The 20,924-nt window shown below is 41.6% G+C and overlaps 1 protein-coding gene across 15 annotated transcripts in view; it reads left to right on the forward strand.

Moving 5' to 3' along the window:
* Nedd4l (neural precursor cell expressed, developmentally down-regulated 4-like, E3 ubiquitin protein ligase) overlaps positions 1–20,924 on the forward strand; it is a 342,174-nt gene that overhangs the window by 271,857 nt on the left and 49,393 nt on the right. For 7 of the 15 annotated variants that reach the window (XM_023715286.1, XM_023715293.1, XM_023715300.1 and 4 more), the window contains 7 exons: positions 4,671–4,803; positions 7,013–7,189; positions 9,883–9,957; positions 11,564–11,623; positions 16,379–16,510; positions 17,195–17,314; positions 18,464–18,661. In XM_023715286.1, the coding sequence (XP_023571054.1) occupies positions 4,671–4,803; positions 7,013–7,189; positions 9,883–9,957; positions 11,564–11,623; positions 16,379–16,510; positions 17,195–17,314; positions 18,464–18,661 (895 nt within the window). The remainder of the gene's footprint in view (positions 1–4,670; positions 4,804–7,012; positions 7,190–9,882; positions 9,958–11,563; positions 11,624–16,378; positions 16,511–17,194; positions 17,315–18,463; positions 18,662–20,924) is intronic. The other 8 variants (XM_004623689.3, XM_004623692.3, XM_023715263.1 and 5 more) reach the window with 3 other exon arrangements.

The following is a 20,924-nucleotide window of genomic DNA, read 5'->3' on the forward strand; positions in this document are numbered from 1 at the left end:
CACATATGACTGGATGGGCAAAGTGGCCAAGTCAGTGGCACTGGGTTTTTTTTTAACGTGAACATAAGGCCTGTAGACTCTGGAGCAATGAATTGAGTTCAATCCCTGGTTCTGCCAAAAAAGAAAGAAGGGAAAAAGATATATTTATGTATATATGCAGGATAGTTTGGATAATTGTGCTGCTGATTTCTGCTGTTTTTTTGAAAGGAGCAGTTAAATTTTTTTTCTTTTTATTATTTTCTTTTTAATTTCTTATAACTTTTTTGGTTTTGTTTAAACCAATTTTGCATGTTTATATCTGGTAACTTCATTTGTTTTAAATGTTCTGTCTTTATGATTTTGTGTGGTTTCACAGTTATGTACTTATCCCCAAGTGTGGTCACTAAATAAATACTTCTTATTAGTCAATCAGACCATTAAAGGTCTTTTTGAAAATACTGCCATTGGTGGCAGTGTCCCAAAGGACCAAGAAGCAAAAGACGCACCTTATACTGTACCGGCTCATTATGAATCTAAAAGCAACAAGGAAACAGCAGCTCATAACACAAGTTCAGCCTCACATGTAGTTTAGGAACAAGTCAGCAACATGACTGTCCCTGTCAGTGAGACACTCTCAGGGAGAGGCTGAACCAGGAAAGACGTCAGAAGAACTCGATGGAACGTCAGAAAGCCCTCATCTCTGCAGGGTGTGGCTTCTAGAAAGCAGAAGAAAAGTTAGATGGGGGCCATGCTGGTACCTCATTCCCTCTTCATTTTTATGAGTTTGGGGACTTTCTCTTTGATGTTGTTTTGCTTAGCCAAAACCCCTTGGGTCTCCAGAATTATGATTAAGTATGGTTTTAATTCAAAAGTAGGTTCTTTCCAAAGTTCAGTTTTCACAGAATACTTCATCATACTTCAGAAGGAAATGATATTGTTAGAAAATAGATCAGTTGGCAGGGTGTCTGAGGAAATCATAGCGCTCACCATGCGCTAAGCGAAGAATGTAAGACTCTGTCGTGACTCTTAATTCTTGCCCAGCTTGCTACAGACTTGTGCCCTACACTTGAACCTACAGAAAACAGGTTTGTTTTGTCTGCCTTTCCCTTGCTCTCTGGCTGCTTTTGCAGTCTTCTTCACTCAGGCCTCTTGCCGGAAGCCATCTGGAGGCCCTGTCATGGCTGCTTTCTCCTTGTTTTCCCCTTGTTACTGGGCCCTGTGGGTAGCACCCCAACCCGACAAGAACCCAGAGTCTAAAGCACACTCCTTTCCAGCCTTCCTCTGCTGTCCAGCCCTTGCAGAAGGCTTATGCTTGCCCAGAAGAGGCACAGGGCACAAAGCTTTCTCCTGCCTGCTTGGCCTGCCTCCTCTTCCTTATTCATAGATCTAGCCTTTTACCTGGCACAAAGTAGAAGCTGAGCAACATACATTTTTAAATGAGCGTTTGGCTACAGGAGCCATTTACGGAAATGGTTTCAAGCCATGGTTTGGTTCACTGTCCAGGCCAAATGTAGGTCTCAACGCAGATCTTTAGCACCAATGACCCTGGAGCTCACACCAGCCTGTTCAGGCCTGCTGATGGCTTCTTAAACACTCCTGGTCATAGATTTTTTTTTAAATCTTATTTAAATGTAAACTGCAAGTTATCTGTGTAAAAAGTTTTTTAAACAGTAAACAAATTATCTTGTGACATTTTGTAAGTGAAAATAAAGTTAAACTGAAAGACTTGTTTTAATTCTTTTATTACAAAATATTTTATATATACATTAGTGATAATTTAATCATCTCTGTGTTTCAGAACAGCACAGCAGTGAACAGGGAGTGAAAATTATGTAATGCACTAATATCAGTTGGCCCCGACCTCGATTTCTAGGCAGCTTGCTGGACTGTTCTCTTGTCATTTGTATTCCTTCTCTTGAAAGTCAAATGCAGACTCTATACACAAAACTAATGACTGAAGAAAAATTGATGACCATTTCTTAAATTATTTTGTTGCCCACAAACCAATCATTTTTTATTTCAGTTTATCAGGTCAGAAATAATTATAAGTGGTTGTCTTCCTATTAGTGGCCATTTAAATGTTTAGTGCCCTTCAGCAGCCTTCACATCTGCTTAATGGAATGAAAAGGGCCTCCCTTCTGGGAACACTGTCACCATGAAAGTCCCTGGTTAGAATTTCACAACCTGAGTTGCTTTGCTTCTGAAATGGTTCAGCTGTTTGTGCTTCACCCTGCTTGCTGGTTATATGAGCCTGTTGGATGAGGAAAACGGACATAATTGATTTTAAACCCACTTCTGATTTTTAAAAAGTCCTGCAGTTAGGACTTTTGTGCACTTCGGAAGAATGTGAGATGTAGATGTAGTATTAAAATCTTGTTTTTTTTTTTTTTTTTTTTGTATTTTAGGGAAGGATCTACAGGGTGTTCAGGGTCTCACTACTAGATCGGACTTGTAGTGATCTGCCTGTTTGTTTACAGCCTCCCAAGAGCTGGGATTACAGGTGCGGGCCACCACACGCAGTCTCAATTGCCTTCTCAGTGTGCCCCAGGAGTGGGGCCAGCAAGGCAGACCTGGGGATCGAACCCCCGGCCCCTGTGCCTGCTTGCAGGCGCTTTAATCCACTGAGCTATTTGACCAGCCCTTAAAATCTTCTCTCTCTACTTCTCAGAGTCTCTGTACTTGTAATAATTCAGTGTGCACTTGCCCTACAGGTCCTGGCACATGCAGCAGTATACAGGGTGTTCCTCACTGTGACTGGGGGGTCGCCACAACTGGCATTTCAAGGAAGATTTAGCACTTTCATAAAACTCTGAGATCTGAAGTATTGTCAAGTGAAACTGCTTTCATCCTTAATAAAAAAAGAAAGACGGAGCCATGTAGCTTCCTTTGCCATCTTGCACTACTGAAGTGATTTACATATGTTATAAGACTATTCTGGTCACTTTCCTTCCAGGTTTTTTTGTCATTGTTGTATAATAATTGTTTATAGTGTATAATCATTGTGTACTTATAATTCAAATGTCATAAAAATTACTGCAGAAACATGAGATCACAAATATGCCATCTAACATAATCAACACTATCATTTTTAGTCGTTCTGATTTTGAACTTTAAGAAGATTTATCGGGGGCCAGGGAGATGGCTTAGTAGAATAAGCATTTGCCTGGCAAGCACAAGGGCCTGAGTTCAATCCCCAGTTCTGGAAAAAAAAAAAAAAAAAAAGAAGAAGAAGAAAACTTATTGATACACCTTATGTTCATCTATGCTCATATTAATCAGTTTTCTGAAGATGTCACTAGTGTACAATTGTACTCTAATCATATTTACTATAGGTAAAACATGTAGTGTATACATTTTAAGGATATGAAAGTTTGATTGTACAAATACAATAACTTCATCAATTCAAACTTTAATAAGAAGGAATAATAATCTAAATGTGGATTAAATAGAACCTGATCTTCACACTACCCCCTTTACCAGGAAAGTTAATAGTGTAAAGAATATTCAATTGGAATATTTAACTAAATAGTTAGAGTCCAATAGTCAACCACTTACTTGCACATAATCTTAGGCTCCTTGGGCTTACCTGGACTTTGGTGGTGACAGTGTCATAGAGGGAGTCCTTTTCATTCAGTTAAGCAACTAGTCTGTAATGAGCTACCCTGTTACATTCAATTAAGCAAGTTTGTTTATTTGGGACGTAGTGTAAGTTAGAGATTATATTAGAAATTTTAAAACTTTGAGAAAGAATCTATAGTTAGGGATCCTGATGCATACTGTATTTTACTTGTCTAAGATAACTTCAACTATTTGAAAATATTAACTTGCAATGTAATTTCCTCTAACTGAACATGGAGCTCTATTAAAAGCGTTTGGAACTGTTGCTTAGAAGTGACCTAAAAAATGTGGCATTTCCGCTTCCACCCCGAATGCCTGTTTCCCCTATAGTGTGGTAATCTGGAATACACTGCAGAATGTTTTCAAGATTGAGTTGATGTACTCAGATCCTGAGTTGAGAATGTCATGTTTTGTCAAATACCAGGTGGCTGGGGGAAGTTCACTCCTAGGGCTTATTTGGACTTTTAATTCTGAGGTCTCGTCAAAATGAGATAGAAAGCAGTTGAGAAAAATCACAGTGGTTCAGGAGTGCTGTCTTCTACACTGCAATCTTGAAGTTGCATGATTTGTAGTCTTTGATCAATTGATTATGACAGCTATGGCTTTTTTGTTGTTGTTGTTATTGCTGGATTCTTTAAATAAATTACCACTATACTGAACCTACACTCTTTGATCTTAACATTAGTCTCCAAAAGGCAGTGTGGGCCCAGGGATATAGCTTATCAGCACAGCGCATGTCTAGCAAGCAGGAGGTCCTGGGTTCGATTTCCAATACCAATAATAATCATAATGACAATATATAACAGTTTTTCATATCGCATCTACATTATGTTGGGTTTCATAGGGAATCCTGCCAAGCACTGACCTTTTATGCCAGGCTTGCGCATCTGTGAGGAGGGCGGGAAGCCTGGAGCCTGGAGCTAGTCCCCGTGCGTCCAGCGGGAGCGCTGTGTGGGCCTGAGAGCCCGGTGCAGACAGTGCTGGGATTTGCTGATCAGCTAAGGGAGGGCTGGGCGGCCGCAGCCTGGTACTGACTGCTGCTCCTCTGCTTGCACCCCTCTCCCGGCCCTCAGGGATGTGTCTTCCGAGTCAGACAACAACATCAGGCAGATCAACCAGGAGGCTGCACACAGGCGCTTCCGCTCCCGCAGACACATCAGCGAGGACTTGGAGCCAGAGGCCCCGGAAGGCGGAGAGGGCCCCGAGGTACAGTCCCCAGTGCCCCTTTCCACGCAGAGCTCCTCCAGACTCTGGCCTACAGGGTTTTCGCATTGCAATTTCATTTCTCAGGAACACTTGCCCAGAATGTTAAGATCGTGGTCTTATAGCTAATTGATTACTGGGTGGGTGTTAATTAATTTAGAAAGTACTTATCAAAGCCATATTTGACAGGTACAGAGGCCTTTTATTATTGCAAAAGGGGTTAGCATGATCACTAGTAAAAAAAAAGCTTGAGACATTTTCACTTTGTAATTTATTTTTCCTGGGTATCTAAGTATATCACCCCACCCCACCACCATCATATACAGCTATTCAGAATTTTTTTTTTTTACAATCCAGTTTTACTGGTACAATTTAGGTATATGTAATGATTGCATTCATCATAGACGGTTTGTACCCATACATGATATAATTTGGTTCTTTTTTCCCCATTCCCTTACTCTCCCTTCAACTCCGCCTCTACATTTTACAAAAACTTTGTTTCCATTTCTTCCTTTTTTGTTTTGTTTTACTTTTCATTCTTTCCCCATCTCCCTGTCTTGTTCCCCCCCCCCATATGAATGTTTCTTTTCTTTTCCACTACACCTATTATACATGTTGGTCTTACTTACACTTTTGGTTTCTCAAACCAGAGAAAATGCAGAATTTACATATGTGTGATTTATTTCACTTCAGAATATGGCCTCAAGGTGCATCCATTTACCTAGAAGTGTCGCAAGCTTAGCCTTCATTATGGCAGGGAAGTCCTCCATTGTATAAAGAACACATCTTTTTTTCATCAGTTCACCAGTTGGTATGAATTTGGGCTGTTTCCAAGGTTTAGCTATTACACACTGTGCCGGTATAAACATGGATGTACAAAACAAACCAACCATGGGGGCGCATATTTCACTGTGATATGATGCTTTTAATTGTTTTGGGAAGATCCCAAGAATGGGTAGAGCTAGGTCAAATGGAACCTCTAGTCCTAGTTTTTTCAACAATTGGCACACTGATTTCTACAGTGGTTGTACCAATCTACACTCCCACCAGCAGTGGAGAAGGGTCCTTTCTTTTTCCCCACACTACCACCAGCATTTGTTATTGCTTTTCTTGATAATAGCCCTACTTTCTGGGGTGAGATGGAATCTCAGCATTGTTTCAATTTGCAGAATGAAGAGATAACCTGCAGAGTGGGAAAATAATTTTAGCAGCTGTGTCTCAGACAAAGGATTACTATCTGGCATCTATAAAGAACTAAAAAAAAAATTAGAAACCACCCCCCCCCCCATATTTAAAGACCTAATTCCAAACGGGCATCTAAAATAACTAAAAACTTCTCAATGAAGAAATACAAGTGGCAAATAAATAAATAAATGAGAAAGTATTCAACGTCACTGCTCATTCAGGAAATGCAAATTAAAATAGCCGTATCTTATTAAGCAACAATATCATATTTGAGCAACTGAATAAGCTTTCTAACTTGTTTATGTTTCATAGGCAAGTTTTTACTCAGTTTTTACTGATGTATTGAAAAAGATTTATGACCCAAAATACAAATGTTTGTAATTTCCCCTTTAAATGGTTATGGCACATTACTGAAAAAGAATGAATTAAACCAACACTGATATTCTGTACTGTCCTTAGAACTCCATGGACTCACTGGTTCAGTTCTTTTTAGACATTGTGTGAGGAAGGTCATCCACAAAATGTGGAGTGATCAAAATTAGAAAACAAAATTAATGATTCCATAGCCCACTAAAACTTAAAATTTTAGTGTGTAATTACACCTTAGTATTTGTACTTTTTTCACTATAAATCCTTAGCAGTCAAAGTAAAAGGAAGCCTGTGAAAATCATTTTTAAATTCCTGAGAAGATTGCTTTAAGCCAAACATTAATAACAAATGCTGGCAATAAGGGATGAAAAACACAGCCTCAGGTCCCAGCCTCTTAGGTTCATGGCACAGCCCTGCCACCAGTAGCTCTCTGACCTTGGGCAAGTTAATTTCTATGCCTCAGTTTCCTCATCTCTTAATTGGGACAGTGGTCATATCTCTTCCTCATGATTACCACAAAGATTGTGTACCTCATGGTAAATGTTGACTGGATGCTAATTACAGTCATCCTTATGGGGATTATTATCTGTTTCCTTGGGGGGAGGATGGGAGGATCCCCACTGACTAGCATTTACTTCAGTGTTTCTATCCTTGCAAGCCTTGGGAGACCATTTCAGAGGAAGTCAACCTGGCTGGAGACTCCCTGGCCCTGGCCCTGCCTCCACCGCCAGCCTCCCCGGTATCTCGGACCAGCCCTCAGGAGCTGTCAGAGGAGCTGAGTAGAAGGCTTCAGATCACTCCAGACTCCAACGGGGAACAGTTCACTTCTCTGATTGTAAGTGGTGATCTTGCTTGAAAGAAAAGTTAAACAGTAGTCTCTTGTTTCTTGAGATTTTTGTGTACAAATAACAGCCAAGGCTATCTAGCAAGCTCACATTTGCTGAAGTTCCCCCCCTCCTCTAGCAAAAACAGAAGCATATTAAAATTAGCCCAGGCTGCTGACCGTCTTGATTTCTCATTGCCCTGGCAATAAGGGCAGGTCCTTAGGTCGCCCCTCCAAGACTAGGGTTTGACACCTGCTGAGGGCCACAGTGTGAGTCCTTGAGAAAAGGTGTAAAATTGTGACACTGACATCAAAGTAGCATTGGTTTTTGAACACTGAGGTTTTCAGCCATCGGAGATGGACTTTCTGGAGGCTTCAACTGGGACGAAGCCCCAGTGAGAAGCAGTGGAATCACTCATGAAGAGCTTTGCATTTGACAGTACAAAAACTGCAGGAAAAGGACCGTAACTCATTCCAGCACTCTGTAGAATTAAGAGCGAATGCATAGCAGTGTTGCTTGAGAACTGAACTTAAAAATCATAGTGTTATAAATGATGGCAGTCTCTCCGCTGGAACAGGTGTCATAGAACTAGTAGGCATGATGAGCATTTGAATATAAATGATAGGACTACATAAAATATACAAGCCAAGTAAGTACTATACTCAAAAAATTGTTCCTTTGGTGTGGTGTTTTCATTTTAAAAGAGTTGATGGGTCTGTGTAATGTGAGTGACTCAGATTACTTGTTAATGTGGTTTCACATTAAAATTCTATGAATTTTTTGAAAAAGAAAATGGCACTGAAATGAAAATTTTATAATAAATGTATAAGAAAAGAGGTTGCATGTATGAGCTGATTTGCATTGGTAAAATTGTTGCTATGGAAACAATATAAGCAATGAAGCCATATATTTCAAAATTATAAAAGAATCACAGGCACCATGGCAATTATATAGCTTTAGTCAACCAAGTGAAAAAAAAGTGTAATTTTCATCGGCATTAATATTAAATTAATAGTTCTAGCTATTTGCACAGGGAGCTATTGCATTTAATTACTCCAAAAGCATAAAATATCCCTAAGGCCCAAGTGCATGTACTGTATTATTTTCCAGATTGTGTTAACTGTTAAAATGGCTAGGGAACCCTGCTCCAGTTTTGCTGCTTAGGGCACTCTGTATTCAAGGACAGTAGTGTGGACCCAGAATTGCCCATGAGTAGGTTCCCATCCTCACTGCAGAGTTGTTCTCAGACATGATCTCATTTTACTTGTTACTGCAGATTGTTAAAAACTGTGTACTAGTACACACACCACACTACTTACAACATGCATCAGCCTGTTAATTGGGAGACCTCTAACTTCTGTCTGGGATTTCTGCTCAGATCTGTTCTGTCACATAGAATACCAACAAGTGAGAGACATAGTGTACATTGCACACTTGTCTGTTTTTAGATGAGCCTCACTATTTTCATTCTTTTTCTATGCTATATCAACTCCACTCAGGAGCTTTATAAACACCCCCTTTCGGAAGTAGTGCAGGATGATTTCTGAATTTTGTTAGAGATAGAATCCAACTAATTCTTTATCAACCGTGGTAATCAATAAGTGCTGAAAAGATAGATAGATAGATAGATAGATAGATAGATAGATAGATAGATATCACTGTTCTTGCTTTTTTCTCTATTCTGATCATGTTGAAATATCCAGGGCCAGGGAGATGGCTCAGTAGAATAAGTACTTACATGGCAAGTGCAAGGGCCTGAGTTCAGTCCCCAGTTCCACCAAAAAAAAAAAAAGGCCTTAGAGCTGACTTCATAAACAGAATAGAAGACTGCTCGCTTCTGATTGGTGGTAGGAAAGTAGCTTTTGAATGAGGCTTGCCCAATTGTCTTGTCAGGAGTTCCGGTCCCCATCCCCATCCCTCCCCACCACCCCCATTATTTTCCAGTACTATGGATTTGACTCAGGGCCCTTTCACTGAGCTGGATCCCCACCCCTTTTGTTATATTTTAAGATGGGGCCTCAAAGGTATGGCTCAAATTTGTGACCCCTGCCTCAGCCTCTCAAAAGTACCCATATTCAGGTGTGCATCGTTGCACCTAGCCTCTTCTTTTTGTTGCTAATTCTAAGATCCATTCAAAATCCTAGCCTGGGCTGGTGAGATGGCTCAGTGGTCTAAAGCACCTACTTAGAACAAGCTTTAGCAAAGCCCAGGGACCACGGTTCAATCCCCCAGCACCACATGCCAGCCAGCCCGCCCCCCTGGTGGGCTGAGCTGGCCACACGCACACACACACACACACACAAATAAACAAACAAAATTAAAAAAAAAAAAAATCCTAGCCTGGTGAAAGTACTGCAAATTGAAACAAAGGATAGCTTGACTCTCATTGCTCTGAAAAAAGTCATTCATTTAATTACCTTCTAACATCAGAAATAGCTCATAGAGCTGGGCCTTGTGGTACACACCTGTCATCTCAGCACTATAGGAGGCTGAGGCAGAAAGATTGTGAGTTTGAGACCTTGTCTCAAAAAGAATACTAAAAGAGGACTAGACTAGACACAGTTCAGTATGAAAATTTGGGGTTCAACCACCAATACTTTAAAAATAAAAGTAGTGCATAGGATTATGTGATGCTTTTTTTATTAAACCAGTGAGACTCTAGGAATGTGCCCCTTGACACCTGCTGTCTTTTCTTTCCCTCCAGCAGAGAGAACCCTCCTCCAGGTTACGGTCCTGCAGTGTCACCGACACGGTCGCAGAGCAAGCCCACCTACCACCGGTAACCCATGTTCATATCCAATTATCAGCTGGCTTTTTAGCTTTGATGTGAAATCGTCGGGGCTTCTAAGAAGAGTTTTTCCTGCATACATCTATTTAACAAATAAATGAGACCTTTAAAAAATTTCCTAGCAAATTGCTCAAGGAGCGTAGGTTTTCAAGACAGAGTTGTTACTGCGACCAAGTCTCTGAAATGCTGAACACCTCACTGCCTTAGTTTTTCACCCAAATTTGGACCTTATTTGCCTGAAACCACTTGGACATTTATAATTCTTGTACTTCGTAGAGTCACTGGAGCTGTGCTCCAGAGAGCTGGACTCTGAAATCTCACTGGTCCTTGAAAGCAGGAAGAATTCTTGGCACACAGCCTCATGCCCCTTTCTACTACCAGCAGCCTAAATTCTCAGCTCCACAAAGCTGCTGCACTCTCTCTCTCTTTAAAGGCAGCTCTACAAGTAAAGAATTGGCTATAATTTATTCTCACTCTCCCACAGTTGTGATAACTATCGGCAGATACAAAAGTGGCAGAAGGTTTAATAATATCCAGTGTATATAAAAATGAACATTCATATTAGAAAGCGCAGCGGCACGGCCTTGGGAAATGTTTGGTGTGCCTGTTCAAGTTTATATTTAACTTTGACTAGTTTGGTTTTTTTTTTTTTTATTGCTACAAATACTAATTATTTTTTCACATTATTGTGTATGAATTTAGGGGTGGGAAGAGTGCACTTAAAGTCTTTGAGGGGCTGGGGAGATGGCTCAGAAGGGCCTGGCAAATACAAGGGCCTGAGTTCAATCCCCAGTTCCACAAAAAAAATAAATAAATAAAAATAAAAAAAGTCTTGGAAACCAGGACCAATTTTCTGGTCCTTTACATTTTTACCTGGCTTTAAAGGGTATTTTTGCCAATGTTTTAGTTTATCATGTTTCAAAATGAATGAATGAGAGTACCAGTCAGGTAGTGGGTCAGGTATGATCTGCACAGAGCGGAGTAGTTAGCAGTAAGCTTGAAGAGACTGTCTTTCCTGGGAGGGGTCAGCGCAGGCCGGCCGCCATGCAGGAGCGCTGACAATGAATGGCTGGATCCCTCCTGAGCCTAATGATACTGCGATTGCCTTGATGAATTAAGGGCACTTCCTTTCCTTTTCAAAATCATTGTTCATTTTCTTTGCCTAATAGCTAATTTTCATACAAGTGGTGATTCCTCCCTCTGCTCTGCTACCGTACCATGCTCTGAGCTCATGGGTCACCAGTGGCCTTTTACTGAGTTTTGTCAGCTTTATGAATATGCTGTTCTTGGACAGTGGGGGCAAAGCTAACTGGCTTCCCATTTTTGTCTCATAAGATGTCTCACTGTGGTGAGGGTGTTGTTATTCACCCGCATAAAGGGCATAGCCCTCACTGGGGCAGCATGCTGACAGGTGGGGGACCCCGTCTCTCTTGGGCCTCTGGTGACCCATGCCTGCTCATCTTTGTCTGCACCAAATGCCGGGGATTATGATCTCATGTTGCTGCCATCCGGTGCTGCCACAGCCATGATTCCTGATTCACTCAGCCGTGGGTTCACCCCTTGATACGTATCACTGACATCAGTTATCATTTAACAGCCCAGTACCCCAACTAGGAGAGCGCGGTCATCAACTGTCACAGGTGGTGAGGAGCCAACGGTAATGACATGTTTTATCAGACATTAAAGGCAAAGATCGGTGGGGTGGTGTAATGTCTTGATTAATGCTGAATCCACTCTCTCCCTTCTTGAAATTAAGGTTGGCTTCTTTGTACTACCGAGGGGCACCTATTTACTGTCTTAAACTTATTTTCAGATTGTTGTAAGGCACCAAGTAAAATGAAATAATTTTTAGTACCATATAGATTTATTTGGAATAGCATCATGCTTTGGTTAAGTGTGTTGAATTTGATCATTTAGAATACAGGTTTACCTTTTAGCATTTTGTCCTTCTGTAAGCATTTCCTTGTTGTTCGGATACTTGGTTTAAATGCCACAGTTGGAGGCTAACCAGCAAAACCACAGGATGAGAGTCTAGCTTGAGCCCCATGTTGGACTGTCCTCTTGGTCTCCCATACCACATTTTTTTTAACAGGAGACTAGACTTTCTCTGTGTCTCTGCATGAACCAGTGACCTTTCTCTCCCACCAGGCGCTTGACTCCCAGGAATGGATATGTGCTAGAACAATGGCTAACATGAGGAAGCATAATTAAAATGTTTAAATGGCCCAGAAAAATACTTAAGCCAAGTATCAGTTACTCTTCTGTTTGATGTGTTGTATAATTTATAGTATTCATATTTATGGGTAACTTAGCTTTGGCTCTGTATTCTGTGTGTTCTCCTTGATCCCTGAAATCAGGTGAGCCTAGTATATGCTTGGAGTACAACAGCTAATTGAAGAATTTTCCTTATTGTTTCACTTTTGTTGCTTTTACTGTAACTGCTTATTACTTTGTGAATAGAGTTAACTGCACATACAATAGCTGATTTTCTGAAGGATGTTGATGATGTAAAGGAATAATTTAGATACAGTGTCAGAATTTAGTGCCTAGCTTTGTATAAAGAAAAATCAAATTGGCAATCAGTGCAATTGAAGGTATTGAGATGCTGTGGTTTTTGTGAACGACCTGCTGTATACAGGATGAGCCAGGCTTAGCCTTCAGTAGAATTCAAAGACTTCTACATGAACTAGCTTATTCCTACTGCTGCCAGTAATTTCCGTGGTAATAATGAAGCAAGCTGGAAAATAAAAAGATCTTTTCATGAGATGATTTTATTATTCCTCTATGCTGATGAACATCCTTTTATGTATCAACCAGTTTTGTACTTTGTTAGCCAAACAACCTGCTTTTAACTTGAGAACACTAATAGCTGGTGATCGGAAATGACAGATTAATCTCCATCAGTGTAGTGCCAGCCTCCACGGCAAGAGCCACTGGCAGAACAGGGTGCCCCATCTGAGTGAGACCCATCTGGCTCGGGAACTGTGGAGACTCCTTTTCTTCTTCCCCATGCTTTCCTTTCCCACACCAAAGAGTGAAATTATAGGCGGGGTTTGGTTTTTGATTCTGAAAGACTTAGCCACAGTAGTTTCTAAGGATTTCACCCACTCTCACCTTGTGGTTTCTCAGTACCTACGTAGCTGTGGAAGGATTATCTTTCTTTCCCTCCCACGCAATTGATCCTTACCTTCTCTTCCCTGGGCTTTCTCTTTGCCAGTTTTACCTTCTCTGTATTTTCTATTTGTTTGTTTGTTTGTTGCTTCTCTCTGACTCACTCTCCAGCGCTGCTTCCCATCACCCCACACAGAATGTGTCCGTAGGGTGGGGTGCCCTGTGGTAGGCCGGCTCGTTCCTGCTTCTGTTTTGTTCAGGGCTCCTTTGTGCTCAAGGCACATATGTTGTTTTATGTTTTTAAAACAGCATGTTGTATACATAATGTTTAGTAAATTGACTTTTTTTTAAACTTGTAAAAAAAAAAAAAAACTTGTATCCATTCTTCTGGGACTTATTAGTATTTAATAGTGATGTGAACGCACCACAATTTATGTAATTTATTACATAAATTACACACGGGGTTGCAGGAACCATCCTAGTGTGTCTTTCCATATTGTGCTTTTCCTTTAGGACAGTGTGAGGCCCAGTTCTCTCCTGAGGAACCACAGCTGTGATTTATAGCAAGTAAATACACTGGTGTCATTTTCAGGCAGGCTAAGCCAGAGCCCGCCCTCTGTGCTATCAGGAGAGGGACAACACAGGCCCTTTGATCTTTGTTTTGTGAATTCTAAAAATATATTAAGGTACCGCCATGACAGAGTTTGAGCAAGTCTTAGAGTCTGTGATTGTCTCTGTTAAAGTGTTTTTTATAAAATCATATTGAAGTCTTTTCAGTTTAAACATGCTTGAGTTCTTCATTTTAATGAAAGCAACAACCATCATAAAGTTATAGTTAATGACTATTTGACATTGTAAGGCACAGTATAGTGTATTTGGTCTACAGAGAAAAATCTATAGAATATTAAGCTAACCAACAAGCTTTAGTTTGGATCCTTCTTTTTTTCTAATGTTTTTGGTACAGAGTCTCACTGCAGGCTGCTGAGCTACCTCGCCAGCCCAACAAGTTTTGGTTTGGTTTTTCATTGCCTAGCTGTGTCTTGCAGTGACCAGGGCACGGTGGTATGCACGCAGCAATAGAAGACCGACTCAGCCCAGGACGCGCTCTGTGTGGAACTCAAGGCCTGCTGCTCTCTGGCCATGTGCAGTGGGAGGCAGTTTTGTGAGTCACAAATGGCATCCTTGGCACAGGTTGTTCTACATGCTCATTTGGAGAGGATGCTGTACAGGAACATTTTAATAATACCATCTTGCATAAATACAGCTAAATTACAGGTTGCTGGTTCAATTCTCTATAGAAGAAAGAATGAACATTTTAATCAAATTCAGTGTTCTCTCTGCTGCAGTTCTAATTTTCCATAAATCTATTAGATCTATTAACTGCAGATATGTGAAAGTAACCTGGTTGCTGGGAGTCCTCACAGCTTAGAACTGAATTCTGAGACTGGCCATAGCACAGCTGAGTTATTTTAACTTACCAGTTGCCTCATAAATATCCTTTTCATGGATGCAGTAACTATAAAAATAATCTTGAGGTTTCTGGAACTGGGTATCCTGAGAGCATATCAAATTGCCTTTCCCCACAAAATAACTCAGCAAGGAGGAATAAAAGTAATAAATCCACTTAGTATTCCACTGAATCAGAACATTTTTGACTAAGCCATAGTAGGTCAAACCATAGCACATCCTTTGTCACAAATGCTGACAGACAGCTGACGCAGGTTCTGGCTCAGGTCGCTCATGCGGTTGGTCAGCGTAGGTGTTCAGGTAGAGGTAGCTTGAAGGCAGACCTTTGTATTGGTGCTGTAAAGGAGGAAGAGCTTGTTCAGGCTGTTCACTAATCCATCTGACTCTGTGGTTGTGAAGGGATGGAGGCTGCCAGCTAGCGTTTCTGCTTTTATTGAATCTTCCCAGATTCAGGAGGCCTTGGGGTCAGTTCTGGAATTTTCTGGGGAGCACCCTTAGGACTTATCTGGGAAAATGTCAAGAAAACAGTCACAATGTTTTTAGCCGAAAGGTATCAAAGTATCTTACAGATAATCTTCCCTTGCTTGGTAAACATGGTTTAGAACTCACCAGTGAGTCAGTGGCTTCCCAGATAATTATGATGTTAATTTTTCTTTGGAGTGTGATGTTAAGCTTGTGAAGCAGACTCCAGAGCCTCCTTAGATGCTTTTTTGAATATAATCTCCTTGTAGCAAACTTATGCAAGCTTTCCTCAGATCCACCAAACGGCTCTGGCCTGAAACGTTCTCTATCAAGGCACATTGGTAATAGTGACCAGAAAAGGTGGGATACAAGAGGAAGCAGTTGGGTAAGAGCTGTGCAGCCTAAGTCTGATCCAGAGAGAGTATGCCTGCTAGGACACCTGGGGCTCAGGGAGGGCAGAGCAGCAGAGTCCCACCTGGGCGCTTGTTAGCTAATGTTTCTGCTCTTATTGAATAGTCCCATCAATATTCAATAACCGGGTGCCCGTTCCTTTCACAGTCTCCCAGGAGCCTGGCTCTGTGCATCTCCTCACCTCATGACCCATCCTTGTTGGCCCTGCCTTTCTCCATCTGTGCTGTATTTCTCAAACTACTTCTTACAAGCAAAAGTATCTTAGGAATTCTTCCTCCAAACCACATGTGGTTTGTTAGGCCACCTCACAGATGGACTCTGTATCCCTAGCCTGGGCTAAGCTGCAAGGCTCTATGGGACTTCTCATCAGGTAGCCAGGCTGGGGCACACAGACCTGCCGGGGCTCCTCAGGGTTCTGTGTTACTTTGGGAGTGATAGCGCCAACGTAGAGGAACTTTTGGTTTGGTTTTTATTTCGCCGTAAGAGCTGCTGTGTATGGGGCCCCTGAGTTGATGGAAGAATATAGGACCAAACTAGAGAAGCATCTCTGTGGTTTGATGAAAGAAAAGTATCCAGAGATTTTCCTCATGGACAGCAACATTGCAATTTGAAATACCTTTCAGCTCTACATGGTTTGGTAATGACATTTAGTAACAGATTGTCATATGTTAGAACAGATTGTCATATTTTTCTCTCTCCTTCCCGTCACCTTAACAATGACTCTGTTTAAGAGCTCAGGGTCTGAGAGGTGAGTTAAGAATGTGGGTCCTGCAGCTGTGAAATTCATCTTAGTAGAGTTGAAGCTCCTGGAGCTCTATTGGTGTCTTTGAGATACTCGTTGAAATGTTTTCTGTAACCTACTTTGTCCGTAAATTATAATTATCTAGGTGTATGTAACTTTTTTAAGCTAATCAGGAAACAATGCTAGTTGTTAAATAATAATGATTTCTTGCACAAACAGCCATCAGTGGCCTATGTACATACCACGCCGGGCCTACCTTCAGGCTGGGAAGAAAGAAAAGATGCTAAGGGACGTACATACTATGTCAATCATAACAATCGAACCACAACTTGGACTCGACCAATCATGCAGGTATGAAGATTGCCGTCCAACCTAGAACCACAGGCTGCAGCAGCCCGGGTGGATCTGACCTACATCCTGTTATTCCCAATGCTTATGCACTGCTCAGAAGGACTCACGTTTTAAAAAGTTGTTGAAGAACCACATGCATTCTTTTAAGTGTAATACTTGCCTTTGGAAGACTTGGTCTTCAAACCAGTTTGGCCTTGGATACATTTTAATTTCTTATTTTGTTTTGTTTTGTTTCACTTTGGGTGTGTGTGTGTGAGTGTGTGTGTACGTGTGTGTGTGTGTGTGTGTGCGCGCGCGCGCTGCTGGGGTTTGAATTTGTTAGGTTAGCACTTTACACCTGAGCTATACCCCAGACCTTGGTCACATGTTTTTCAAGTGTGATGTGAAAGGTATTTTCAGAGTGGAGCCTACTCCAGTGCATAGCTTCTGCCCCTCTTTTTTCCAAAGTTTGTTTTACGCAGGCCAGTGATTCATTTTTGATCTCTTGAATGTGTTTCCCCGTCCTTTCCCCCCATTATTATGTTTAATTATTTCCTCCAGGCTTTAAATAGGCCAGACCTCTTATTACTGCTGTGTGTGTTGTTTGGGTTCACATCCTAACCACACACACACACACACACACACACACACACACACACACACAGATCCTCATACGAAGCTAACTTGTTTTTGCCTTCAAAATAGCTTGCAGAAGATGGTGCCTCTGGATCAGCCACAAACAGTAACAACCACCTAATCGAGCCTCAGATCCGCCGGCCTCGTAGCCTCAGCTCGCCAACAGTAACTTTATCTGCCCCACTGGAGGTGAGAAGGCTACCACATCTACCCAGGGTCACCTCTGTCCTGTGGCTTCTCCTCATTCTTTCTCTCTTCTCTCGTAATGTGGACTCCAGTTCTGCAGCCACCTCCCCTCTGATCAGTCGTGTGTTCTGGTGAGGGTTGCTCTGTGCAGACTCCCCGCGTGCTTCTCTGTCTAGCCCAGATAACATCCGGGACTCTCACAATTTCATTCTCATGTGGCTGACGCCGTGCGTGGTAACCCGTGCTGGATGTGGGCACTCTCTTTTCAGAACTTTCCCATTCTTGTTGTGTTTTGCTCCTTATTGCCTGTTATCTCATTAGAGCTGCATAATAACTCTTTCCAATACCAGTGCTTATATTGAGTTTTAAACATAGCTGTTGCTTTGATCATTTTTTTTTTTCGTTGACCTTAGGAACTTTCATTGTATGAGCGTTCATGTCTCTGATGCATATCTTTATCCTTAAATCATTGCTGGACATCTGCTTGTGCGCTCTTCTGTTTGTGTTGTTTTAGTGCCGATCCTGAACATCACAAATGTCAGAGTTAAAATAGCCAGAGAGTAAACATTTGAAGTTCTAAACCTGACTGTGCCCTAGCGGTGGCTGTGGGTTCTTTCTTGCTTTGGTCAAGTTGCTGCTAAGCAGGAATAGGTGATTGCTTTTGCAGACTCTAATGTAAATGTTTCGGGTAACAACTACATCATGCCAGGCAGTTACCTTAATCATTGGAGGTTTTAGTTTCTGTGCTCTAAAATTTGCCAATCTGTTCTTTATTAGACTGTGAGCTCGTTAAGAGCAAGGACACATTTTCTCCACTCTGTAAAATCCCTATTCCTAATGCTTAATATAGTATTGTGTATTTATATAATCATATTAATACTGTTGTGTTTCTGATACATACCCAGTGGCTACCAAATATTGGTAGTTCTAAGTATTTAATATTGTGTGTTTAACCAACAACCAAGGAGTATGTTGTAGACAAACAGAAAAATATAAAGCTAGACTGATTTAAAAGAAAATGAGTGAAGAGGGTTTTTAGGAGCTCCTACTGTGTCCATCTCTACGGAGGAGCGTTTTATGGTACCCAGATACATTTTGACCCAGTGGAATAGCACATGGCGAAGAGTTCTAATGCGCATTATTATTCCTTAGGGTGCCAAGGATTCACCCATACGCCGGGCTGTGAAAGATACCCTTTCCAATCCACAGTCCCCACAGCCATCACCCTACAACTCCCCCAAACCACAACACAAAGTCACACAGAGCTTCCTGCCACCTGGCTGGGAAATGAGGATAGCTCCAAACGGCCGGCCCTTCTTCATTGACCATAACACAAAGACTACGACATGGGTAAGGCTGCTGCTGCTTTTCTTTGGCACCATTTCACCTGGAGGTCTGGCATCACTCTCTCGCTTCCCATCCTCAGTGCTCATTTCTTGGAGAGGAGTGGCCTGGAGGCCGACTCCTGGGGGTCTAGGGCTCATGGGCTGCTGCGTGGGGACAGAGCCCGGAGGTCAGGGTGCTGGTCTCAGTGTGGCCCGCATGCCTCACAGAACTCCTGGAGAGGGCTCGTTTTGGCAGCTGCCAAAGTAGGAAAGCGGGAGGCACTCCACATTGCTAGGATTTTGATGTTACTACCTCGCATCTCATGCTGTTGCCATGTTATATGGAATTATAATTTTTCTAACTATATTTTGCCTTTACCCATTTCTCTTTGCATCTTTATTGACAGACCTCCCTTATTTGATTTGTCACTTTTTTTATTGGTTAAACATTTTCATTCCTTTGTGTATTGTATGACTTGGTTGAAATGTATTGAATGACTTGGTTATAAAACCTGATCGCTCTTCTCAGTATTTTGTCAAAAACTATCTTTCCTGTCCTGCTGCACTTCTCTGTGCTCCTAAATCATGAGTGAGAAAAGGTCTGTGTGTTATGCTAACTAGGGCAAAATGAGATGAAATGAAGGTGAATATGTGTATCTTTATATTCCTCTGTCAGATATTTTTTTAGCTGAATCAGTGGTGGCTTTTTCAAGGTAACATATAGTTCTTTTAAAAGTCTGCTGGTATTTCTCTAATGTATAATCTCTAGGCCTACAACTGAACTCAAATGGGTTCTGTTATCATTGGCTTGTTTGGATGCTTCAGGTTGTTTGTTTCCCCATCCAATTGTCTAGGTAGAGTTAGCTCACAGATTAGCTGAGGCCCATCATTTGTGCCACTTATTAGAACTGATGTTATATGAAACCCAGTTAAGTTTTAGACATTTGTCCCAGGCCCAAGTTTGTCAGTGTGGGATCAAATATGAACTTGCAGTTTAAATTCTCCTTTCTAGTGATGGACCCCTTGTATGTCCAGATAGTTCCTGGGACAGCAATATATGTTAAGGAGAAAACCCATACTTAGGTGATATGGGCAGTCATTTATACTTGGTCCTTCAGGAATGTTAATCTTGTTCCTTGAGAATTATTCGGAGGCTGCTCCCTTAGATCCTAGGGACCGTGATGCAGCATGTACGTCCCGACCCATGAGGGCATTCCTGGCCCTTGGGGCCGCCTGCCCAGGCCTTCTCCTGCAGAATGTTTCACATCCTTGGCTCCTAGCAGTGAATGTTAATAGCTGCCATCACCTGCTTCACCAACACACTGATAACCAAAAATGCTCCCCACATTTCCAAACACTCCTTACTGAGCACCTCTCTAAAAGCTCTTCCTATTTGTAGTAAAGGAATTTACTGACCTGCCAAGAACACTTATCATTGAGATCTGATGACATTCATTTGGTAAACTGATAACTACTTCTAAAGCATCTAATGACACAGAGGTTTGTCTGACTCACCTTTTAGTCTGAGATCATATTACAGGTTTGTGGGCCAGATAAGAATGAGAAACAGGCAGCTCTTTGCAAAATAGAGTAACAAAGATTGATTTTAGGTCTTTTTTTGCCATTGGCAAAGAACCTGTGACTGCCCTACAGGTGTTCCCCCTTCCCATACTGCTGCTGTACTTTCATATGCTCAGCCAGAAATCAGAGCCTCAGAAATGGGATAAATATTCAAACATAGATGGATTAGCGTACGGAGCCACTGTGGCTTGCCAACATAAGCTACGATTTGAGTAATTTGAACTAGCTTAGTAATCAAATCCCCTAACCTTTTCACAGCCTTTCACGCCACAACTGCAGTGTAATTGCAACTGGGCAGATTTTATTTTAAATAGCACTGGCTTTCCTTATGCCCAGCATTGTTGTTGAATGAAACCCAGTTTTAACTTTTAGGAGTCCTTTCTACCCAGATACTTGTTACTGACTTACTCGCTCTAGAAGTTTCAGTTGTAAAAACATTTTATTGTGGCGGCTGCTGCAGCAACTGCTACTATTGAAGATCCCAGAGGCAACAGCTGGAAATCCCCCAAGTTGCTGCCCTTCTAAGTAAACTCACATGTGCTGCCGCAGCTGTGTTATCTCCTGTAAACAGAGGCTTGCCCAGAATCTCAGCGTGGAAGACGCTCTCTAGATTGCGTGTGCCTCTCGACAGAAGTATGGAGGAGTGGGGAGCCGTTCGGGTTTAAAATCTGTTTCAGGTTGGTTTTGTGGGTTTGCTTAGTTTTTAG

Source organism: Octodon degus, unplaced genomic scaffold, assembly GCF_000260255.1.
Source record: "Octodon degus isolate 3935 unplaced genomic scaffold, OctDeg1.0 scaffold00003, whole genome shotgun sequence".
Lineage (NCBI taxonomy): Eukaryota > Metazoa > Chordata > Mammalia > Rodentia > Octodontidae > Octodon > Octodon degus.